Source organism: Thunnus thynnus, chromosome 20, assembly GCF_963924715.1.
Source record: "Thunnus thynnus chromosome 20, fThuThy2.1, whole genome shotgun sequence".
Lineage (NCBI taxonomy): Eukaryota > Metazoa > Chordata > Actinopteri > Scombriformes > Scombridae > Thunnus > Thunnus thynnus.
Genome location: NC_089536.1, coordinates 14,528,347 through 14,555,000, shown reverse-complemented (window position 1 = coordinate 14,555,000; position 26,654 = coordinate 14,528,347). Strand labels below are relative to the sequence as shown.

At 38.9% G+C, this 26,654-nt stretch overlaps 1 protein-coding gene and 1 long non-coding RNA gene across 3 annotated transcripts in view; both read left to right on the top strand.

The window, feature by feature from the left end:
• The window catches only part of pcdh15b (protocadherin-related 15b), a 201,985-nt gene that overhangs the window by 26,771 nt on the left and 148,560 nt on the right, over nt 1-26,654 (top strand). The window contains exons 2-4 of one of the 2 annotated variants that reach the window (XM_067576199.1): nt 4,636-4,774; nt 22,678-22,692; nt 23,426-23,491. In XM_067576199.1, coding sequence (XP_067432300.1) covers nt 4,654-4,774; nt 22,678-22,692; nt 23,426-23,491 — 202 coding nt within the window. In that variant the 5' untranslated portion in view covers nt 4,636-4,653. Of the gene's footprint in view, nt 1-4,614; nt 4,775-22,677; nt 22,693-23,425; nt 23,492-26,654 lie in introns of those variants that run through there. The other variant, XM_067576200.1, reaches the window with a different exon arrangement.
• On the top strand, nt 13,775-15,850 carry LOC137172077 (uncharacterized). The gene is made up of 3 exons (XR_010924878.1): nt 13,775-13,981; nt 14,199-14,359; nt 15,178-15,850. It is a non-coding gene; the product is annotated as an uncharacterized lncRNA (long non-coding RNA).

Here is a 26,654-nt window from a genome sequence, read left to right as displayed (position 1 = left end):
TGTGATATGATCTCAATCGTAGACAGGTCCGCACGAATTCTTTACCTATTCATCACTGTCAAAAATCAATCTGTGTTGGCTTGTAAGAATAGGCTACTGAGATCCTTTGAGAATATAGGATACTGCGTCAAAATCCGTTTTGGATTTGCTGCAACACATTTTGATGTGAGACTGGGTTGTTTGCTGTCATTGTTTTGTCAAATTCAGGTTAAAATAAGAGAGAAAAGTTCAACTCCTGAGTGTTTCACAGTTTGGGTTGCTAAGTGTCAAAAGAGGATGTAACTGAGTATTGTTTATGCAGCAATTAAAGGTGTTTAAAATTATGTAAGAAAATAATCTCAAATAATTACAGTAGGTTAGGCCTTAATTCCTTAGCAAAATTCCTGCAAAACTTGTAATGTGGTAACAGCATTATTCTTTATTATGGCATTGAGGGAGTTGGTATAAGCAGCATTAGACATATTTAACATCTAAATCCATCCATCCATACATAAATGCATTCTGCATGTGCTGAATTTTTTATAAGATACCAGTTAATGTTCGACAAGGTATATGCATGTAAGCAAACATTATCTTGATGATGCAGCATCATGCAAATTTCTACCCAGTGCAATGATCACAACTGCATTACAGTATGTCGAGTTGGTTACAAATTGCAAATGACATCTGTATGCGTATGACTGTTCATTATATATCTTGCAAGATGCTCAAATATTCAGATTGCTTAGTGTTGCTGAACTGTACGCAAGAGAGAGGTATCCAATTTATATGATATCACAGTGGTATGCTGTCTTGGGGAACTACACCATGGTTACACTATGACTACCTGTGGTTCCATCCGTAGATTATTTAAATGGGAACCCAGCCTTATTAATCAGTGTACAGAACACATGCACATCTTTTATGTTCAGGTGCTGACTCAAAAAAATTGTAGATACTGTTTCTCAAAGACTTACAACACTGTAAGATGCTAATTTAAAATACCTTCCTTTGTACAATGATTGGCTCTTCAGACAAAGTCACCATAACTTCACCAAAGTTATCACAAATCATCCTGAGGAGGACATGAATACTACTAAATTTAATGGCAATCCACACAACAGTTGTCAAGACATTTCAGACAAAACCACAAATGTCAATTATGGTGGTGCTTGAAGAAAAGTCAGAGGGTCACCAAGTCATTAAGACTCATCGGCTAGGAAAAATTAATGTTTGTACCGAATTGTGTTTCAATCCATCTTGTAGATGTTGAGATACTTAAATCTGGACCAAAGTAGCAGGCCAATAGACTGACATCTAGTATGGGCTAGCTACTTGTAAGGGCATGACATTAGGGAAACGGGATGGTTTAGAATTCAAAAACATTTGTGTATTCTTAGCTAATTGTAAAAATCAGCACCTAGGAAAAAAAACTGCTTCTCTGGTGAGAAAGAATATCTCTACAATGTCAGAGGGGTTATCAGTTTCCTCTGCAGACTCACTGTTACATCTTGATCACAGTCCACCACACATGCATGCCATTATGGATAGACTGAAGCACCAGATTTTACTATATTAAACTCAATTAAAGACAGTTGGGAGCAGCACGGTGGCCTTGTGAGTCTAGACCGTGTCCTTCAAATGAAACTGCTCCTGGTTCAAGCCCCCATGACTGTTGGATTTTACCTCTGGGGTTTGGTAGAATATCACAATTACATTTTCGTTGTCAGCCAACTCAATCTCCATTCAGAGGACAGGCCAATAGTAATCTGAGTCTGTCACAGTAATCTCTGCCATGGGACCTTTATACATATAACAGTTCTAATTAAAAGGTGGCAGATTTTGCGTGAAGGAGGGTGCAGTTAATGTTGTTCTTACTGAATGAGCCCGGCTGAGTTTAGTCTCAGGGTAATCTCTTTTTGTAAAATAAAGAATATTATCAGTGATAATATGGAAGTGAGACAATAAAGACTGTAACAAAATAATTCTAGAGATATTCAGATGTTTATATACCATAGGACTGTATTGTGACAGATTTAGGTATATTCAATCAGGCATACTGGGAAAGAAGAAAATAAATAGGTTATTTTAAATAGAATATGATTCAACTTTACATACATAGTAACAAATTTGAATTTGTGTTTGAAGCCCAGCCTCCCTTAATTATTGTTGCTGCCTGTCAAGCGATTACCACTTAAAATCTGCAGTAAAAAAGGAGTCTTAAATTTAACACAAAGGTAAACAAAAGTAGGCTTTTCATTTCTAGCCAACAATTCTGGATTTTAAAAGCTGAAATAATGTGTCACTAGCTGATTTTATTAGCTGTAGCTAACTAGAGTAAGCTAATGCTGACCCTAACTGCAGGTTTGACTATGCTAGAGTCTAAATAATTGTTACTCTGCACTCTGATATAGTAGTATCTTGGCTCCCACAGGATCAATGCACTGGTCCTGAACAGGTATTTTTCTAATATAACCTGTAAACCCTCTGAATAATGTATAGCTAATGGCATGAATCAATCGCCTGGTAATACTGCTAGGTGACTACTATTGGAAGTATGCTCCTTAGCCGGGCATGTTAAACCTGTGATTTTTTGGGGACTTGGGGCTAGTGGAAACAAGTTGTGAACACTACAGTACAGTACAGTGAACACTGACATATCACCTTCTAATGGTGAACTTGTTTGCAAACAGTTGCATATTTACACATCCAATAGATATGGAGCAAATATTATCATTCATTTGGAGTCTTGTTTCTGTCCATTTGATGAATGTAAGTCCAATATTCACTCTCTTCTAGCTCTGCTTTTGGTCTCTATCAGCTCTTGAGGGAAATATCTGGCTCTTCAACTGCTAAATGCTCCACTATGTTCACCAGCCAGTCGCTATGAGAGCTGTGAGAGTGAACCAAAAAGCTGAGGGGAACTGCAGAGTCGCTGATAATTTTCTGTAGGTTCATCACTATGAGTGACACCTGACATTACACACTATCAGTTGATATATTGTTATTATAAAAAATATTGATTATAGCCGTTTTAACTTTTGCAGCTCATGTTAAAGCAAATAAACACAGTTTATTTAATTCCTTACACTTTTGCTCACATGCTTTTTGGCTTTGCAAAAGTGGAAAAAAAACAGACAGCACCTTACAGCTCCATGCACATGGTTTTGGCATTTTAAGAAATCTTAAGCTTGACAGGCCTGTCATGCCTTAGTTTAGGGGTTTAGCGAAAGGTAAATTCCTCATAATAATACCGAAGGATCAATCAATCACACTTATTTAGTAAAGTATACAGAGTGCATACTGTTGACCATTCAGGTGGTTTTGCCAGAGAAGCAAGTTTAAAACCACATCAGTTTAAATCCCAAACTGCCTGGGAGATGGTGGAAGGGGAACAGTGTGATTATGCTCTCCCTGCCTACAAAACCCTTTGTTGAGGTGTCCTTGAGCAAGGCACTTCACGTTACTGCACATCCAGTGATGGAGCTGTGGGAATAATGGTATTCTCATACACCATGAAATGTATTAATGTGAAGCAGTGTGTTGAAAAAGAGCAACCATCCTCTGTTGACTTTCCCCGGATGAATAAAAGATTTTTTAAAAATCTATACCACACATAAACACCCGCCAAGACGAATACTATCCCTTTGAGTGTTTGTGTTGAGGAGCATAAAGATGTTTTCTCTTGCAGGTCATCTGAACGAGCAAGTAAGTGGCCAGTATTGATGCTAGATGGGTTTGAGCTGCATTACTGCAAAGCAATCAAAGACCAATTTATAGACAAGTACACATCCAGACTCAGAAAGTACACAAATCTCTCTTTGAACTTCAAAGAGACGTTCTATTTTCCCTTCAGCCATACATGTTCTCTCTATAAAATGTAATTAATCCCAACCTAAGTCACACACACATACACTCACACACACAAAAGCTGCACACATGAGCTTGTATGTATTTCTCTCGCTCTCTCTTTGGTATACTATCTTTCAAAACCTATAATGTATTATCAGCTGTGGCAAAATTTCTGCTGCAAGATCTGAGATGTTGTTGGCACTGCTGGCAGTTTACATTGCACAAAATATTTCCCTCTCTATCATCATCCACAGGTTTCTATATTTCCCATTGTCACGGAAATCCCTGTGAAACAATCATTTACTTTGATGCACGAGCACAAAGATTGATCAAAGATTTTGGATTGCGGCCGTGAAGTGCAGCCACAAAATTAATATTAAATGCCATCTGAGCTTTAGACTATGAGGGCATCTCGCCTTAGGGGTGTTATGGAGTGCACTGTCAAATACAGAAAGCATATTTGCATACAGTTCAGGGTATAGTGCATACAGTGCAGCTACATCAAACTCAGTATGACTGCTGTCGTTTCTTTCAGTGGCAGATGTCAACTTCTAAGCATGTCAATGTATGCCTCTACACTGCTGTTCACTGAAAACCAGAGCATAGGTGGTTGTAGCCAGAAAAGGAAGTACCTGGAAATTACAGCACTTTGATTTTTTTTTTTTTTCTATTTGTGAAAAGAGCCAACCAGTACCAACAGATGTTTTTGTGCCGCTGCTTTCAGTGTTGCATACTGTGCAGCTAAAAATGAGCAATTGTGACTGACCTGTGTTTATGTGTTCCTGTCTCCTCCTCTCTATGCAGCTGGATACGCAGCTGAAGATGGTTAGAATGCACTTAATGGGGCCACTGTCATGGGGCCGGGTCAAATGGCCGGGTATAATGGGAACAGGAGTCCTTTATCTGCTGCTGCTATCAACCTGTTTCGGCCAAGACACAGAAGGTAAAAGGAGTTTTTATCCGTCTTTATTTTTCACTCTTTCTGTTTTTGTCTGTCTATTTGTCTGTCTAATCTCATTGTTTTCATATATTTTTCGAATCAAGTCTCCTCAGCAGGGATTTAATATCAGAATTGTGCACATGATTTTTTTGACTTCAGGCTTATCTTTGGCAGTGAGCATATGTCAGTCAGCTACGGTGTGTCACAATAGTTTCCTGGTTTATTGATCCTTTTGGATTATGTGACATCTGTTGCTGACTGAAGATGAATAGTGCTTTGTTTAGACTCAGATCAGAATGCTCAGTAGTTTGTTCACTTTTATCTTTTATTGTTATGGCATTTATTATAGTGTTTTCCTAGGGTTTTTCTCCATTTCACATCCGTTTTTGTTAATACTTTCTGGTTAGGTGTGGCACTAGCAATCTTGTACCGTTGGTTGCTTCATCCCTTTGGTGCAGGCTAAAATATCCCAACTACTGTTGGATGGATTGCCATGAAATTGTGCTCAGACATTCATGGTGCCCAGAGGATGAAGCCTTTGGTGATCCCCTGACTTTTCATCTAGCACCACCAGTATGTTTAAGTTTTTACTTATACAGTGAAATATCTAAACATCTCCTGGATGGATTGGCACAAATTTTTGTATTGACATTCATGGTTCCCAGAGGATGAAACCTACTGACTGTTAGCATTCTAACACTTTAAAGTGAGTTGTGGAACATGGTGAACATTTAACGTGTAAAAAATCAAAATGTTTGCACGGTCATTGTGAGCATGATATCATGTTACTGTTCTCATTAACTTCAAAGCACTGTTGTGCCTAAGTATCGAATCAGCTAGCTGTAGACTCTTTTCAGACCTCTGTTGTTTAGTCTGGCTGAATTGGACCCTAGTTCATTGACAGTGGTGGAAATGTGATCTGACCTCGATCTGACCCAACAACTCTGCAAGTTTGAGCTAAACAACTCCCATAGCCACGTGTGGGTTGCATACTGGGATTCTTCAGAAACTTCTTCCTGTGTTTACGCTCTTCGTCCTGCCTCAGACACAACTAACCAATGAGTGGAGTGAACATTCTCATCTGGATTTTAGTGATGCATTTTGGTTTGCTTTTTTCTGTGTGAAAAGAAACCGAAAACGCAACAAGTTTACTAATTCATCCTCTGATTCAGACTAGAGCAAACAAACTATAGTTTTGAATGCACTCTTAGTCTAACCTGTTTAACCTGTTCTGACAAACCAAATGCCAACATGATCATGTGCCATCAGTGCAACCCATGAGTTTGAGCTTTTACCCACAAGTAGTATTTGATGGGTGTTATTTTGTAAGATATTTTATAAATTCATATGCTTAACTGCCAAATTCCTGTTTACAAACAGACTAAAGAATGGAAATTATTGGCACATTTACTGTAATGAATGCTATGTTAATTTTTCTATTCAAATTAAATTGTAATATTAAATAACAGAATGTATTGAAATGTGGATCATGTAATGTTTTGAATGTAACTTTGGCATATTAACCTGCAAACCAAAAGGCTTGGGAAGGAGTGGAATACATGTTTGGGTGGAGGTTAAGGTTTTTTGTTGGCTAGTACTCTGGTGTGTCACGGTGTTACCTCTCTTCACAATGTAATTGAACATGTGATTCATTTCATGATGGTAATAGTTAAAAGAAAAAAATACTCCAAAGGGATATTTGAACTTCAAATAATGCCTTTAAAAAATCCACACTAAGATTTCACTGAAAAGAGAGCAAACTGAGGGTAATGTATGACAGAAATGAAGTCATCACCAGTGGGAGAGCTCAGCATAATACTCTCTTGACTTTCTCCTCGGTTTGTCAGAATATTAATATTCCATTTAACTCTTAGTCCTTGAGATTTATCTGGTTGGCATTTAGCTGACAGGTGCTGCAGCCAAAGGTGAACGTCTGAGAGTGTGCACGTGTGTGCAAGGGCATACTGTATGTAAGCAGCAAGTGTGTCTGTGCGTGTGTGCATGTTTTGTAAGCTTTTAGCGAAGGTATACAATTCTAAACATCCCTTCAGTTCAGATCTCCCTGGACCCATCTGTCTCTCCTCTTCTCTCCTCATCACACCTGTTTCCTAAACTGTTTGAAGGGTCTCAAAAACAGGATTGCAGGCGTCATTCTGGTAGATCTGCACGTAACAAGAATAGTATATTTTAATGAGTGGATTTCCGGTTGACAGACAATTTTTTACTTAGTTTGGGTCCCCTCGTGATATGAGCACTTGTGTGTTTTTAATAAGCTCGAGTCCCAGGATGAGTGGTTCATTCTAGCTGTTTGGACCCCCGCATGACATGAGCACTAGTATGTTTTAATTAGCCTTGGTCCCAAGGTGAGAGGCTATATTTACTCACTTTTGGTTTCCCAAATGACAGCAGTACTAGTATATTTTTAATGAGCCTCGATCCCAGGATGAAGGAGTACACAATGTGTCAAATTTACTGTAGGTTTTCTTCCCCAGAAACCTGTCATCACTTCTAAGTGATTAACTAAAATAATACTTTATTACTCATCATTAAAACCAATTTGACTTGTAGCATATACCTAGCTATTGTTGTCAAATTTAAATTTAACATCAATGTGACTAGTGCTGAGTGAGAAATAGCAGACTGAAACGTCTGTACTTGACTTGACTCTGATTATGAATTCATTTGAAGCCGGCGGTGTGTAGGCGGTGCTTCACTGGTTGTTTTAATTGAATGTGACTTATCTGTGAATGTGAACAAGTCACAACAGGAGGCATGAAAAGAGTTATGCTTGAGTTGTCATACACTGAGTGTGATGTGTGTGTATCTCTTGTGTTTGTGCTGATCTTTTTTTAAAGCCTAAATGCTTGTGAATGCATTCTTGTGCACCTGTTTGATTGTCTATGAGAGTTCCTGCATGACAATGAAATGTGCGTGTGTGTGTATGTGTGTCTGTGTGATTACATGCCTGTGATTATTGTGTGGCACAGCTGCAGTGTGTTAAATGAAATGAATGCTTGCCAGCACATTACATTAACTTGATATCAGTGACTTCTCTCTCTTATTCTCTGTCTCTCCTCTCACCATGTCTTGCTCAGGCCTGTTAGCTTTCTGCAACTTGTACTAATAGGAGACTGACTCTGTGTAACATCATAACCATCATAACTAGCATAACTACAGCCCTTTTCCAAACCAATTCCTCCACACTAGCCCTTCACTGTAAGTCCGTATGAAGTCACACTCATAGCTGTGGAGGTAACTCTCCATCAAGAGTGGAGGGTACAAATAAACAGGTAAACTGTGGGGCATGCTTGTCACTGTCCACCATGAACAGGGAACATCTGTCACCATGGATACTGTCCCTAAAACAATGTGCTATACAAATGAAACAGGACCCACTCCTTAAAGGGGACTTATTGTGCCCCTCAGCAGACTTCCAGCAGCCTCCCATCAGTTCTGGAAGCTACATAAACTAACATTAGTTAGGATTTCACTTTTATGGTTTTTACTCAAAATGAAAACTTGTCAAATACATCTGTAAATACATTGCCTGAATCCAATTTGAAATATGTGAGTGGACAACATGAACAACCCGTGGAACAATATTCTTGCCATTCCACTAATTGATAGTTGACTAACTGACAGTAAAATCCCAAGAAGCGCAGCAATACGCCAACAAAGGCAGAGAAGAAAAATACTGCTAGCTAGTAAACACAAACAAATCCGATCCAAAATATGCAGACTATGCATATTTTGCAGAGAACAGACCGTGCAACAACCTTAGCAACAAAGGCTGCCAATGGATGGCCATTTGTGGGTATGTGTGAACAATCTGATGTCAGCAAAGTGGAGGAAGTAGAGGTAACATTGCAAACAAAGCATTCAGAGCAGGTTGAAGCCTGGGCTTTTGACTTGCAGGCTGCAGCATATTTATATACATTCACTTCAAGTGTTGGAACTTTTACTATGTTTAACATAGACAACCAACATCATAACAGTATAAAAAAACAGAAAATTACAAAAAGCATACCAGCAAGCATACCTTTGCTTACTAGTGAAGCAAAATGTGACAGGGTATATGCAATTAATGTGTTCAAACATGAGTGTAAAACAAATCAAATTAATTTAGCTAGAGACCAAATGATGGCTCTTTTTTTTTAGCTTTACTGCACATTTTGTGATTTTCAACCCGCCATAAAAAAGCAGTGTTAGAAAAGAATATGATAGTTTAATGTGCACAGTGGCAAAACAGAGGTTTATTTTATATTATAGTTGGTACCAAAGTAGACTCACTCTCAGAGGTTTTTATCGTCCACTTCCACTCCATATCTGCTGCCCTTCAGATGGTGAACCCACCATTCAGAGAAGGCAGAGTGGATTGGGAGAAGGTGTTGGAGCCAGATGTAACTGAGTTTTTATGTGTGTGCAAATGGCTCCAAGTGTCTCAAATGTCCACTAATGCTGATTGTCCATCAACTCATAGTGCTAGACCAGCTGATATTTCCCTCCAAAAACCCTAGTCTGTTTCCATGGCCCTGAATCACCCAATCACCCATGTCTCTTCTTCAGCAATTCAAACCCTGCATGCTTTAATTATAGTTTCATACAGAACTTACAATATCTGTGTAATTAATTGCACATGTATGGTTTTGAAGTGCTTTCATAATTTTTCAGCAGTTGTTTTGGCCACATAGAAGGCCTCGGCCTTATTCGAACTCTATTATCTCCACTCTCTATGTCAAAACAATAGTACATGTACAATCTAATGCAGTCCAACACAGGAAAAATACCTTTGTGAAGTCTATAAAACAGTATTCAACACCGGTCTGATGATGCCAGAGAGATATTGATACCATTCTTGTAGACCTTATTAGATTGTGCAGGTGTTCAAGATATTGTGTCCACCCCCTGTAGGTTTATATGATGGAGGAGGACAGTATGCACAGAAAATTTGCACCTGAGCTTGTGACAAATATGCTACACCATGAATGTCAATTGTGTCTGTGTGGTGGGCTGGCACTGCAGATTTATGATATATTTTGTGCATGTGTCAGCATGTGTGTCGGTGTGTGGATGCGGGTGGAGTTGGAGTTTTCAAGGTGATTTTAATATTTATTACGGCTTTCCTTTGTTGTAAGATGTTTTGTCTTCACTCCCTATCTTTGTCCCTCTTGCTGTCTTTTTTTCCCCCAACTACAGCACCATTTCTTCTCATCAGCCGCTGTCATCTCCCTCTTATACCCCCCTCTCTAAAGCAGACTGGTATTTCTTTAGATTGATATTTCTCCACCCTTCCCCTTGCCTCTAGAACTTTTGCCCTGCTCATATTTATTGCTATATTTTTCTCTGTGCTGCCATCACTACCTCTCTCACTATCTCAACAGCCCTCTAAGTTCTCTCCATCTTTGTATAGTCCTTTGATGAGACCACTGCTTATTTATTGTATTGAATGTACCAGAGACTTTGCCCTTGACACACATTGCCACTGAATAAGAGGTGTTTAACGTTCAGATAAAAAGGTTAACAAGGCTAACAAGATATGAAACAGAAGAAGAACTGAGAAGCAATAAGAACTTTAAAAATAAATAGCTATAGTAGTCATGTCAGGAGGTGTTTAGCTTAGTATAAAGACTCGAGGCAGGAGGAGAGTGAAAAAGTAGGGTCAACAGTCAAAAGCCAGGGCTTCAGCCTGCTCTGAACACTCCATTTGCAAAGTTACCTCTACTTCCCCATCAAACATGATGTCAAATTGTTCACGCATGGCCACAAACGACCGTCCTTAAAGAGAATGGAGCTGAAACACTCAGTTTCGTCAGAGGCTGAACTGAGGGGCTGCATAAAGAGCCAGTATAAGATAAATAAGGAGTTTCTTGAACTTGATGTAAATCACGCAAAGATAAACCAGTAGAGCCCCAGAATAAAAACATAGACCTGGATATGTGCATGTTATGTCCTCTTTAAGATCTAACAAATGTGTTGAATGCATTTCCTTCTTCATAAAACAAGACAATTGTATGATATTTAGGAACATGCACCATTTACATCCATGTTTACCAGCTAGCAGTCTTCTTCGTCCCTGTCTGTTGGCTTATTGCTGCATTTCTTGGCATATTACTGTCAAATAATCAGCAGTCCGTTGGCAGGAATGTGAATTGTGCCTGTGTACGTGCTTCCTTGAGTGCAAGATACAAAGCAATTACCTGCTCTTTGAAATATTGTTCAGACTTGAGATTGACATTCTCATCTCAGTCTCAGACAAAAATCAAAGTTTATTTCCCAAAACACTGAACTATTCCTTTAAATCTTTTTTGAGCTTACTCATCTTTACAGAAGAGTACAAACCCAAGTTGGACCCACAGACAATAATGTTGATCCTACAGTTGCTTGCCACCAGAGCAGCATTAGGGGGAACTGGAGGGGTGGTTAAGTATTTTCACCATGTGTCCAAGGAACAACTGCCGTCTGATTACCACCACCGCTGTCAGCTGTGTTCAACCCTGCTCTAGCTGGGAACAGACCTGACATACTGAGACAGAGAGAGAGAGAGAGAGGGAGAGAATCAGGATAATGGATAAGCCAGCACAGTGACAAAGTGGTGATCCCTACAGCACTGAGCCTGTGTGTGTATGTGTGTGTGCGTGTGTGTGTGCGTGCGTTTTTTTTTTTTTTTTTTGTGCAAGCGGGTCGACAATCCGTTCTCTCCAGAGATACATCAATCTGACACAAGGTCACACTGTCTCTCCTCTCCTCTCCTCTCCTCTCCTCTCCTCTCCTCTCCTCTCCTCTCCTCTCAACCCCGCCAATCTTCCTCCTCTCTCCTCTGTTCCCCTGGACTTGTCTCTTCTTTCCTCTTCAATTTTGTCCTCTCTACTCCTCCTCTGTCCTCCATGGATGAATGGATCGTGGGGGGGGGGGGTATAGATGAATGGGTGATGGATGAGCGGCTGGCCAGTCGGGTAGAGGAGGGAAGACGGAGAGCAATCGGACCCCAGGGAGCGGTGCAGATAGGTGTACCTGCTGATGGAAGCTTAAAAGGACATGACACAGGAGAACTTTTAGAGGAAAAAAAACCTCCTTTCACCTGTCTGTCTGCTCCTTTATTTTCACCTTTTACTACCATATCTCTCAATCCTCTTGTTTGAAAAGACTGTGTAGTATATTTTCAGGAGTCAAGTTTGTCTATCAGCCAGCCAATTCTGTAACAAACTTTCTGGTTTATGGGCTTAAATGCATGAAGCATTGTGAGCATGTTGCAGAACACCAGAGCTTCAGTTTAGAATGAATGAAAAAAAAATTATCAGTGTAGTTTCTTGTTTTAACATTTTCATTTACACAGTTTTAATAATGTGCTTTAAATAAGTAAATTATCTCAAAGGGACTCTTTGCATATTAATTAAGTTATATCAAAAAGACTCAATATGTAATTAACTTACAAACTCAGTGAAACACTATTAATGGCTACACTCTCACACTGCAGGCATGTTCACACACACATATTGTTCACAATATTAGGTCACTGTGATGCCATTAATCCTAATTTCATTGTGTGCTTGTGTAAGGCACACATTTGGCAAAAGACATTTTCTGCAGATTTCAGTGCATTATTTAAAGGTATTTTTAAAAACCTTTTTAATGACCTCTCTAGACAGCTCACTTGATGCAATGGCATATTCCGTGGCAGACTCTTCTCTCTTCACTCTTCTCTTGTTATAATATCCATTTCACACCCATCTGGCTCATCGGTGGACAGTTTATCATAAAATATTTATTTTTTGTCATTTTTTGAGTGTGCCGTAGCCAAATTCTGCAGCCATCAATCAAGCAGCAGAACTCTTCTCTCTCTTAAGGAGGAAATCTTTGCAGATTTGATCAGCATCTCTTGAGATAACTTCTGTTTGCCTTTGTTGCTGCAGTATGTTCAAATATTATTCCAGCATATTTTAGAGTTCACTATCATTGGATTTTTCCCATTCACAATCTAGACTCCAGGCAAAATAGCCAAGCGAGCATTTAACAGATGGCAAAAAGCAGGATGCAGTCAAGTACAACTTCAACTCAAATGAGCACAAAATATTTCACAATATGGCAAAGTAAAAAAAAAAAAAAGATTAAAAAGCTTTAGGAACTCATTAGAAAGAATTTTTTTAACCTGAAATTAGAGAGATAGCAACTGCTAGTAACTACAGATTTCCTGTTTAATTGGTTTTTGACACAGTCTTGTAAAATTATAGCTGGGCGTCTATTAAATGTCATAATTTGTGGTTTAAAGTGTTTATATTGCTGGTGTCATTGGAGAGGGCCTCTAATTAAGATATTCCTTGTCCTTTGCATAACTAAGAAATTTGCCATATGTGCATGAAGTTGTTTATTTAACTTCACAACATTACCAACATAGTTCAACTCATTCCCCACTGGATAAGAAACAAGAATACAGTACATTATAATTCTTAGATTGCCTGATACTTTTTTCTGTCCTACAAAATGAGCCCACAGAGCATCACTCTCAGTCACAATCTGAGACATCATCAGCTGAAATGAGTCAATTCTTTCAGTGGAATCAGGTCAGTGTAAGATTCCTGTGGCTTTTTTCCCTGTCATTTGGGAAGAAAGCATCCTCAGCTGGCCAGTGCTGCTACACCATCTGCCTCTGTACCATATAGAGTGAACCTCTGCGGCCACATTGCTACTTTCTCATTGATTTATATACACTGCAGCTATGATTGGTTTTCAGGTTTTTTTCCTAATATTTTTTCCTAGTATTGGCTCCCCTCAGCATGTTATAGACTTTATTTCCCCAGTATGTTCCATTGCTATGCCACACATATGGCATACTTTAGTCTACCAAAATAAATGTTTTCTTCAGAAATGCTTCATAGTGTATGGTAGAAAAGTAAACATTTAGTTGTTAGCTTTAAAGCCATAGTTCAAAAACTTTGGGAAATACACCTATTCGCTTTCTTGCCGCGCATTAGATGAGAAGAGCAATCCATTGTCATATCCGTCCCTTAAAGGTCCAGTGTGTAATATGTGTGGTATTTAGCGGCCTCTAACAGTGAGGTTCTAGATTGAAGCACTCTGCCACTCACCCCTCCCCTCCCTAAGACTTTGGAGAGATTCCAGAAGCTACGGTGGCCTTCAAGGACAAGAAGCTATTTGCTGAAGATGGCATCGTCCACAACAACTTCGAGCATTTCTAACAAGTCAAGCGATGAGGTGAGGATGTTATTTAATTATTTAGTCTATAATACTATAGGTTATAGCTCACAAGTAAGATAGCAGTTATGAGTGTTTTATTATTTTGGTAATACAAGCTAACATTAGCAACGTCATGCTAAACAAAACTTACGTTATTTTATTCTAACGTTAGGCATTATTGATAGTGAGATAGCGTTGGCAGGATAACGTTACATATTTTATTATCCGTTTGCAGAGTCAAGTACTGGAGGTTAGAGGAGGAGGAAGAGGGTGAGAAAGAGGGCGAGTTAGCGGTTCTGCTGCAGGCAGGGCCAGGCAAGGGAGGAGAGCAAACACCGGCACCGCGGAAGCAGGGCAAGAGGCTGGAAACCCTCCAAAGGGACCGAAGCGACTGAGGTTTGTGACGTTATTTATACAATTATTTTATAATATTCCTACCCGTTCTGCACGATATTAAAAATGCCAATACAACACAAAGTGGTATTTACATAGCAGCTCTGTGCTTTACATTACTGTAGTCTGTTTAGTTTGATGTGTTATCAGTGTAATGTGAGTCAGTAGCCCCTCTTACACAGCCCGTTCAAGGCGGGAATACTGGGCCTGTAATCCGCCTTGCTGTTCTGTTTAGCTCGTATTCAGACCAAATCAGGCGGCGCAGCACACAGCTGCAGGGTTGAAGAGGTGTGTGGGTGTGTTTGTGCTTTAGAAAGTAATCGCTGTGAAACAATAAGAAAATAACGGTTATCGATCTGGTTCACCAGCTTCCCCACTAACGTTATTAGCGCTCCCTCTCTTCATTCACCCTCTAGCTCACTCGACCACAGCTGCTCTCTCTCTCTCTTTCTCTCTTCTTTTTAAAATGAGTCAGGAAGCCAACAGAAAAGTCTAACTTTACTTTTAATGTTATCAAAAGAAAAGAAATGTCCTCCCCTTGGATCCTCTTTACGGCTATAATGTGGGTTCTCTGTATAAAAGAGGCTACTGAAAACATCAGCAACACTACTGAGTGATTATATAAATACTATATAGGAACAGTATCGAGCAGAAATATTTTCACTTTTTTTAAAAATCATGTTATTGTTGTAGACGTGTTTGGGAACACTGGACAGCCTACAATCCATATTCTGCACTACCATTACCATATTTCCAACATATCATGAAACTTATAACCTATAAAGCCTTATCTGTGTTTTTCCTGTGTTTTATTTTTTCAGAAACTTCTTGAAGAGATGACCTTGGAGGAGCACAGGCAGCTCACCAGTGAACTGCTTCAGAGGCAGCCAGGGTTCATTTTTGATGCCTTGATGATGCATCAGTGCAGGCATGGTGTCCCACCGTTTGCTGGAGTGCCAGGGGTACCATGATGTACTTGTAGTAACTGTACAGACATGCCTACGGACCGGGAGAGGAAATGCTGTGGCCAGTACCCTGCAGATTGTGTAATAATATTACCTCACTTCTCCCAGTACTGTCTTGAAAATGCTTTTTATGCATTCTCAGGCGGTACTGGGAGGACATTATGGTATTTGGCCAAACCAGGAAGCCTGGGGATGACAACCGGGAATACCGTTATGCTGCCTATAGACATTTCATCTATTGACAGCATGGCTCTTTAGGCCAGGGAAACCGACTTGTCATCCCCAGTTGCTGTGTTTGGAGGATCAGGGACAAGTTCACTGGTCCTCCAAAGACATCACCCTGGTTTCACACCTGGCCTCTGAGTTTCCCTCCAGGTCCTCTGGAGCGTCCACACAGTATCTCAGGTACTCACACACCTGCCTGTTCATCATCAAGGCATCAAATCATCTCATATTTATTTGTTACATTTCTGATATTTTATTTATTTTATACTTGTTCTATACATTTTCTATATTTATATATTTTCTGGATAATTATTAAAATTTTTGTTTATATATTCACATTTGTTCAACTTAAATGTACAAGTTTACCAAATAAAAGATATTCATCAGATGTGCTATGATAATTGCAATGATAAACATATTAATATATACTTATGCAATGACAGTATTTCCCTGCAGTCAGTATATTGTCATTACTACTTCCACCATTAATTTATATTGTCATTATTTATATTTAGAAAGCAACATAAAACGGTAGTGAAGTTGGAATACCACTGATCCTCAGAACAGGGCACTGTAGTACATGTTATGGATTCATTTTCATTGCCACTTCAGGTTATGTTAACTGTAATTCACTAGTTTGAACCACAAAATAAAAATATAAAAAACAACACTAAGATTAATGACATTTGTAATAAAAATATCTTTTATTTAACAGAAACATTTTTGGACATCCTTTTCAATCTGGACAATAAAAGGATAACATAAACATGCAGCTTTTACTGTTCAAACAAACATTTTGACAGCTTATTCTGTGTTCTTCAGAGTTGATTCTGATAAAGACAGAATAATCTATCAAATCATTAGTCTGTTTGAACACTAAAAGCAGTGTGATTAAACTTATCCGATCACCTTCCAGCAGTCATATTGCTGCACATATAATAGCTGACAAGGGTCAGACCAAAACCACACCAAAGGTATTCATTTTACTGCTCTGGATGAAGATGCTCTCATGGCAGGAACAACACCCGTGTTTCACTGGCACTGCTGTTCCTCATCTGCTCCAGGAGCAGTGTGCAGCAGCAGCTGCATGGAAAACTGCTTCTGTGGAAGACAGTACCATTACACATAGAGATAATTTACTATTTCATACATTTTATACAGTTGTACATGTGAAAATAGTGTTATTTAACCAAGAGTAGGACTTACAGGGTAAGTTAATATGCTACATAGGCAAACAAATGTGTATCACTTACCTAGACCTCTCCTGACTTGGTCTGCAATACTTCTGATATGGCGGGTGTGAATGTCACGGACATGGTGAATAATGCCAACCCATAGTGCCTGAGAAAAATAAAACAGCACAAATTAATGAACTTACTATTATAAATCATCTATCTATCTATCTATCTATCTATCTATCTATCTATCTATCTATCTATCTATCTAATGTGCTAACCAGAAACAGTTCAACCTTATTCCATGCAGATTTTCATCCCAACAACAGACTAGATCAGATTATTTAATTGATTAACACACTTTCAGTCAGAGACAAGTAGCTATTCAGTGAAATCAACTTTTGTTGTCTTTGGTTGTAATGAAAACCAACGTACTCCCAGCACATGGTGAAATACCCCTGACCTATTACACAGTCACTTTAGAATGAAGATAAAGGCAATACCATGCATCGATGTTACAGGACCTCTCTCATAGCTGGAGAAACAACAGCAACATCAAGAAAATAAGTGCTACATGACACAGTCACAAACCCTTGTAATACATTATGTTACATCCTAAGATGCTGGGAGCCTTGGCTGGCCTGGATAAACACACCAAAATAAATAACAGAAAATTCCACTTCTGACTGATAAATGTAAAATTAAAACTCTGGTAGCAATTACATGTTTTTCAACATTGAAACAGGGAAAACGTTACTTGTGTTGGACTATAAGCTAACTTTGCCCCCCAATGTGCACATGTGCTCCTAAATGACAAATTAGGAGCAAACAATGAAATCATAGAGCACTGTGAAAAATATATATATAAATTCACAGGATGTATTAACTCTGTGATGAGCAGACTTCTCCTCAGTTTATCTTTCACACTAACTCATTACTCTGACTTACTGTCACCAGCGCTAAATATCTTAGTTATCAATCAATGTGTTGTCTTACTGCCACAGAAAATGAATAAATTGTTGGGTTATTAGCACGACGTTGCCTCCCTGTTGTCTCTTATCAGACCACCAGCTCCATGAGAGGCACAAACTGAGGCTAAAGTGTGCTAATATTTAACGTTACGTGGCAGCGTTTCTTTTCAGGGAAACTAATGAACTGCTAATAAACATTGTACATCATATAGGTTTTGAACCATTACCAGCGGGGCAAAATAAATATACACTACACTCTTACCTGTCCAGCAGTAAACAGGAAACTTTGGCATCAGTCTAAAAACATTTCTCTCATCAGGGATTTCCATCTGGGTTTATCCTCGTTTTATGCCGTTGCTTGTCCCGATTTCGTTTAGCTTCTTTGTGTTTTGTTTCTTTGACAACGACAATTCACGCTCCTGTGATTTTCTAAATAAGTATGATCCTCCATTTATCAGATTTTGGTTTCAAAAACTTCTCACAATACAAAATGTTTGGTCCGTTCTTCTTCGTTTTAAAACCGGTGCATTTCTGGTAGTTGCCCACTGAATCTAAAACGTGTAAGGCCCTCACTGGAGCCACTGTTAGGTTTGTCCGCTCTGTGCTACTGTAGAAGCATGGCGATGCAACATGGCAGCCACCGTGGGGGGGGGGCGCTCCCATGTAGATATAAAGGGCTTATTTCTAAGGTAATGAAAACACAACAGTTATTATTTTCAGCTGATTAGACACTAATTAAGATATACTTATAAATAATATATTCACTTTTTACCAAGTCTGTTCTTTTAGATGTTACTAAAGACTACACACTGGACCTTTAAGTATGAAGCTACAGCCCATATCCAATTAGCTTACGGTAGCTGAGCTTAGCTTAGCTTAGCTTAGCTAAAAACTGGAAACAGGGGGAAACAGCTAGCCTCGCTCTGACAGAAAAAAAAACATCCTGCAGGCACAAAAGAGATTCCAGAAATGTGTTGAATGCATTTCCTACCTCATAAAAACCAAAGTGTAAAAACAGCAATCTGTGTTTTTAAGGGGGCTTAAGGAATGCTAAACTAGTCCTTTAATGTTGTGGAAGTCAATATAATGCCTTTGTTTTAGGCAACGTGACAGCTTCTCTCTGTAGAGCAACTCATGCTACATACCCAATGGATCCTGCTTCAATACACACATGCAAACACACAGACACACAGTCTGCATAGTCAGGTGCCTCACTGAGTCACAGTCCCAGCATGTATATTTTATGGTAACTCTAGCATGTGTGAGTGTGTATGTTCGTGTGTGCAACTGCATACAGGCATACGGCTCAATTGTGTGAACTGTTTGAAGTGGTGTGAAGTGTGTTCCTAAGCAGCGTGCATGTGTATATATGTCTCATGGCGACAGTTGCTAAGCTGTGTGTCTGTGTGTAATGAACAATAGTTGTTTTCAGCAAGCTCAAGCCTGTTTAACCCATTTGGTGATTGCTGTAGTCTTCAGCTGCAGTCACTTCTCTCTTCTTCTTCTTCAGTTGGTTTTGTCCTTAATGGGAGTTTTCTTCCAACCTTGGCAACCCTTGGAATTTGAATTGTATATAAAGAAGATATTGACCGAAACACTCCAGCTTTAAATAAAGAGGCATTGGATGGATGATAAATCTGAAATGGAGCAAGCTTTTCCATTGATGTTGTCTGAACGGAATTTCAAAGTTTTAAGTCTTTTTTTATGTGCTCCACACCTTGAACACCTCACCCCCATTCCCCATCACACAGCTTTCCACAGAACTTTTCATCAGCTTGACAGAAACCTGGCATTAGATGGATTTATTCACTTGCTCATGCATAAAGTCATTTCAGTGATATTTTTTCCAGAAACAAGAGGGGAGCGCAAGTGTATACTTACCAGCATATAAGTGAGTGCTTACAGAAAGAAAAGCACATATCAATGAGAGAAGAAATGCACAACTAAACTTTTGAGGGTGAGCATGAGTACACACTTTAGCAAGATAAGTGCCTGCATACAGGAGAACACTAACAATACCGTAGGAGCTCTTTTATGGGATATCTCATACAAACAAGTGACACTTCTGAGGAAATGTGCTTGTGACCTGTGTGAAAGAACAGAAGAGGATTTGCATTTCTTTGCAACGGACTCTTCATCTTGAATTTCTCTCACTAGAGTTAACTGTCATGCAGAGAGACGGGGAATTACTGTAACACATGATTTAATTTAGGGCAGCTAACAGTGTGTCCCAACTTAATTGATTTAATCTACATTGTTAAACTTTTCTGGAAATACATGTAACCCTTTGTTTCGATCAAGATTGTGCTAGAAAGAGTTGCCTGTAATATCAAATTTACCACAGACAGAGAGAGATGGGACTTTAAATTAGCATTACCTAACCTTTCACTGTACTCCAGTTTTTAAAAGATTTAGCTCATTTCATTGTGAGATCTCATCATGTTCATCTGTCACTTTAGATTGCAACCCAGACTGATACTGTTTCATCCCATTTCATTTTTATTATTTCAGAGGGAAAGCAGACTGACAGGTGGAGAGAGGGAAGCAGATGAGAAGAGACAGAGGAGGGAGGAAACCGAGGGGAAGTAAAGAGGGGGAGATACGAAAGAGACAGAGATGCCCCATAGAGAACAAATGGCTGGTTAGTAATAGATGAGGGGCATCAGCTTACGCTGAAGGATAAAAAGGCAGTCAAGCAGGGGATACACATCTGTCATCTGCTGTTCACACACACTCAAATACACACTCAGCGGCCAGCTGGTAGAGTGTGATGTAACTAGTGACTATTGTTCCATGGCTCATGCATCTTTCTGCATTGCTTGCCTGAGCTGTAACCATAGAAAAGCTTCAGAAAGGTAAAGGGGTAAAATACTCTTCCACCACGACAGAGACCTGGGGTTTGATTGTCAGACAAACGCACAACCAAGCAAGTCATCTGTGTTCATGGGACCAACGAGGGTTCATGTTGTGGTCACTTAACATAAAGACTTCTACTGGTTGGTTGCTATAGCATGAAACTCCTGCACATAAAGCCCCACAAAGAAGCAGCTGGGGAAACTACAACTAATTTACCGCAGGGTTTTTTCCCTACAATCCCTAATCTTGGCAACTAAACTCAAAGTTAAAATGTTAACTTGAAGCATAAGACAGGATGCTTTGACATTTTTTAACAGAATAGTTTCTATCTACTTTCTATCCAAGAGTTAGATGAGAGGATCTATACCACTCTCATTTTGCAGCCAGCGTCTCTCCGCTACTACCTCATTATGACGAAAAGACCCTGTTTGTATCTCATCTAACTCCCTGAACTGCCAATCATTACTTTTAATTTTAAACCAATCCACAATCTTCCACCAGCTGATATTTTAGTCATCTACTAACATGTGGGACACAAGACACAAACTCCAGTCTTTGGTGTCAAAGTCCTGTGCTTCGTACATCCAACCCCAACCTCCTGCTTATGACGTCTGTTTAGTGCAAGGATGTCACACGTCCTGGACTGGACAAAAATACAGTACCAGTCAAAAGTTTGGACACACTTTCTGATTCAAGGGAATAGAAAGGTGTGTCCAAACTTTTGACTGATACTGTATATATTATATAACTACTTTTCCTCCAAAATGTATTTGGCAAAGCAGATTTGTAGTACAGTATGTTGAAAGGTGTTGTAGCAGATGGGGTTTGGTGCCACTATATGTCATGTAAATGTATCACATGGCTGCCTATCCTTTCCTCAGGTCAAAAGTTGGGTTAGCAAGCAGTGATTAGTAAAGACTACAGCGGAATAGCAAATTGGACATTTTAATATTGGGGGAAAATGGGGGGAAAAAAATTTTCTTTAAGAAGCATTAAAGATGTTATTTTTCTAAGAAAACATTTAAGAGATTAAAGTAAACCATTTAAGGCACACTGTAGGCGTCTTTACTGGTTGCCTGATAAAATATTTATCTTAGGATGCTAGCTGCTTACTGTCAAATCTGTGAACAAAGCTAACAAGTAGCTAATATGACAACTAATGTAGTTAATGTTTAGCAGATTTTTCTTTATGTAATCTTCTACCCATTCAACAAAAGTCCTAGTGAAGATAGTGTGCAGTTTTGTCGATGAAAAGAGAAGGAAAAAAGCTTTTGTAAAATGCACAAGCTAACACTTAGCTTAGTTTGACTGCTCCTTTATTTCTTAAGAAAACATTCTTTGCATCTTTCGTAGCATGACGAATTAGAATACCAATCATTTTCAGCGCTAATATAAGCAAATTCCGAGCCTGGAATGTTCAAACAAGAAAAAATACCAATGAATCCTGAGATATCTTTGATGTCACACAGTTGCAATGCTTAATCGTGAAGGGGAAGAGAGAGAGAGAGAGAGAGTGAGAGACAGAGTAAGAGAGAGAAAGTGTGATCATTGTTCCATGAAGTCTATTTTCTAGGTGAGCAGATATCTGTCTTCCAGCCTTCCTGTGGGATTTTTTCCAAACGTTCTCGAGAGCTGTACAATAATGTTGCCCTGTGTGGGTGTTCTTGTATTTCCGTATCCTGGCAAGGACAGAGGGATAAAGGAGAATCCTTGAATGTCAGTGCTGTTTTCCCTCTGAACGGGACCATTTTAAGCCTTCAGCTTGGGTTAAAATTATTTCTCCTCATAAAGCAGTGAGTGTGAGTGCGGGTGGTGGCTGTGAATGCAGGTGGAAAAGCTTATAGAGATAAGAACATCAACATACTGTACATATAAACACACATACCTCACAGCATATTTCATATTTGCCTGCCTATTTGTCTACTCCAGTCAAAATTTCAAACCCACTTGCCTCTTTTTATGTTTGGCTCTGCTCTTTTTCTCTATCTGTTGTTGCCTTTCTTCTCCCTGAGGGTTTATTCTTATCTTTCATCAAATTGTTTCTCTGTTTTTTTCCTTCTTCCTACCCTTCCTTGGCTTCTACCTTCTCTCCTTCCTTCCTTCCTGCTGGGACGTGTCTCCTACTGCAGATTGGCAATATGAGGGTAAGAACTATCTCCTTGTTCCTCCTCTGTTAACTGTGTGTTCAGACACTGTGCTAGTTTATTAACCCCTGCTAACCCTGCAGAGATGGTAGTAGAGGGGTTGCCAGTGAAACCTTTAGTCTCTCTTCATTGTCACTTTTCCTACTGCATTTCATTCCAGTTATAACATAATAAGATGTAGGTTATATCTATCAACCTTATCCTTTATTTATCTCCATGTATTTATTGCTGTTTTTCTTACAACATTTCTTCATCTTTTGTGGTTTCCTTCTTTACTTTTCTATATTTAGTTTCCCCTTTTACTATTTGTCTTTTTCTCTATTTGTCTATCATCATTTTCCTCTGTCTGGACCTCTTTCCTTACTTCCCTCTGCTAAACCCTCACATCACCGTCCTTTTCTCCACTGCCCCCCTTCTTTCACCTTCCATCTTGTTGTTGCCACTTACAACCACTCTCTCTCTCTGCTGTACATATATAGGGCTGCGCTGTGTGAGTCCAATTCCATTTCAGAAAGTGACACTGACAGCTTACAGAATGATTGCACCAGCTGCTTATTTTTAAAGGGACAAAAAGCAATTTAAAATCATTTCCAACTAAATACTAACATTCATCAAGTATTCCATATACTTCATAATAAAGTTTCATATTTCAAAGTTTCTAAAATGATGACGTCAATCCCCAAAATGTATCAATATTGACTTTTTTTTTTCTTTTTCTTTTTCATGCTCACAGAATGTAAACTTTCTCGGTCGGGTCCTCCTGCCACCATCGTTGCCATAGACGAAGAGAGTCCCAACGGTAAAGTATTCATTTGTATGATTTCTTAATTCTATGCTGGAAAGTGGCTTTAAATAAGGCTCTAAAACCCCTATAACAAAAGTGAACACTTTGTTAGAGTTTAGTTTTTTTAAGATGATCATCACCTGCTGCCCAACTTTAAACAAACACAGTTAGACGATCTTGACCTTTTCAACAGCTGCTGATTGGCATGGCATGTAACCGGCACTCATTAATATTCATTAGGCTTGTACCAACTGTGTCATAGCTGGAGTCTGATCTCCATTCCAGAGGCATTAAATGTCAACTCAATCTTTCTGCGTATGATCTTAAGAGTAGTTGAATGACAAGAAGATTTTAGTGCCTTTCCAGCTCTCTATGTGTACAGACTTGTGTAAGAGAATTTTGCAGAAAGCATGCATAAAGACATCAAGCTTATTCGCTTTTAACGACAAGAGGTGGATAAGAAGATCAATAGCATGCTGGTGTAAGTATGAAGGTACAGCTAGCAACTGATTATCTTAGTATAGCATAAAGACTGGAAACAGTGGGGAGCAGATAGTCTGCCTATGTGCGAGAGTAACAAAATCTGCCTATGAGCATCTCTAAAGCTCACTAATTAACGCATACAGTATCTCCTTTGTTTAATCTGTCCCTGGAGTCTCCACTGGTTGCTTGGCAACCTCACAGTGACAACCCAGACTCCTAGAAGTCAATGCGTCCAGCTAAGAAATAGTCCTGCACATAACGCCCTGTAAAACCACAAAAGTCCTAACAGTTTCCACTTCTCATCTAACTTTAAGCAATAAAGTGAATAAGTTAATAATTTATGAATTATTATTTTGGTTTCCCAGACCTTTTGATGTTGCGTGTCAAGTAGTCCTAGTTGTTTTGCATACAAATCCTTAAAGTAATTAAAAATGATAGTATCTCTTCTGCCACCTTGACATGCCACAAAAGTAAGTTTTTTATCTGAACACCAAAGGAAATATCTTTGTATGCTTTTTTGTCTTCAGAGTTAGCTCAAACTGTTTAAAACCTCCTTAGCTAATTAGTGGTTCCTGGTTTGATGGCTCTGCCATTTGGACTGTACAGAGGAATAGAAACACATTATCTAAAGGTATGTGATAGTGCATATTTGTGAGTGTATATGAACATGATTTGTTAGACGTTCAGAGGAGCATATTTGTGGAAGGATCACATTTTAATTGATAGGTTTAAGTTTAATTTAGTCACAAGTAAATTAAGGCTTTGGTTGGCCCAGAGGACTGCCACAAATTTCTATGAGCGAAGGTGAAATGTACATAGACAGGCTGGCCTCTGTGGTTAAATCACTCTCTTATCTTCAGCCTATAGATTACTTTTCAGAAACCAGTCACAATGTTTGCCATGTCTGCTTTTCAACAAAGTTTTTAAATCATGAGACCCAATCACTGTAATCCTTACTGACATAATGAGAGATTAGTATAGCAACAGCAGAGACAGAGGACAGCAGCGCCTTCTGTCTACCCAGCTGACATGTCTGTATCTGTTGATGGCTTAATGCATCCTATTAGGTTATCCAACCTCTTATATCCCCTATTTTCCCTTTTTACTGTGTCCATCTATTCTTCAGACAAGGTCTAAGACTAGTAATTGCATGTAGGACTTTTTTTGTGTTTCCCACTTGCCACTTACACCTCAAATTATTCATTTTTTATTATTTGTTATTGATATATTATGTATTTAAAGTACTTATACTTAGTAATATAACATGAATGACTCAAGGACACCTCAAGGGTGATTGTCATTTACTCTCTTTATCCAGAAATTATCTTTCAGTGTGTGTTTATTCAAATTAAATGACTTAGTATGAATGCAGTGTGCATTATATTAAAATAATAGCAAAATAATTTATTTTTTTTCAATACCAAGGGAGCTATACTGTAGCGTTGCACCCTTTATGGGACTCTCAATGTGATTCTCAATGTGCGGTACATGACACACAAAATCTTACCTCTTCTTATTCTTATTTCATAAAGAAATAGATACAGGCGTAAAATGGATCTATTTAATGGAGTGTAATAGGATGATATTAAGACCTAGGGCAGCTACACTGTGTATGCACATGAATATATATAATACATGCATATGTCTGCATCTTGTGTGTGCATCAATGATCTGCTTCATGATTTGTCCATCTGTGTATTCATTGTGTACATATTATACTGTATGTACAAGTGTGTATGTGTGCCTGTTTGAGCAGTAATCTTCCTAACCGGGGCTGTTGAAGAGTAATTTAGCATTGGAACGGTTTGTATGCATAATGCCATGCATTGCTCTGTGGCTGTGAAATAGTGTTACGGATTTAATAGAGAATCTAGCTCTAGGGTGATTATCTTGGGTTGGTGTTAGCAAAAGGGAGCGAGTCTCGAGGAAAGAAAAGGGTGGTGGGGGGAGTAACAAGAAACAAGTTAGGGATTTTTTGCTCAAGGAAATGTCATAAAAGAAGATAATATTGAAATAAGCGGTGTGATTTTAATAATATCTGGTAAAAGGGTGATTAGAGTGAGTGGATAGGTGTGAGGGTGGGGGAGCAAGACTACACACACGCGTGTATACACACACATACATGCACAGACCCCAGTCACATTCCCCTAATGCATTAAATGTATCATTTAGTAGATAATACCAGCTACATCAGCATACAAAATTGCATGAAATAGTATACAATCATCTTCACTTACTGCTTTAACATTATTAGTGTAGCGCTGCAGTAAATATACTCAGCTTTACTAATCTAGCTCGACCACCAGTAATGCTTTAAGGGTCTGAAATCCAAATGAAGTAGTTAATTATTCAATAGATGGTACATATATGTTATGTGCATGAACATACAGAAAATCCTGACTCTGGCCATGAAGGCTGAATTTCTCAAACTGTCAGAGGCAAAGCTAAACAGATGCTGTACTGTAAAAATGCCTGCACTTTTTCTGGTAAACACATCTGGCTTCTTTGTCGTTTTCTTTTTTTTTTTTTTTTTACACCTCTACTGTACTTCTCAGGTGATTTGAAAAACATGACTGCCCTTGGTTTTTCCAAAAAAAGTAACTGTAACTGATAGTGAAATTAATTTTATAATGATACTGACAAAGAAACTGTATTTAATGTGGATTGGTCTGTCCACTGCCCAATCTAGTTAATT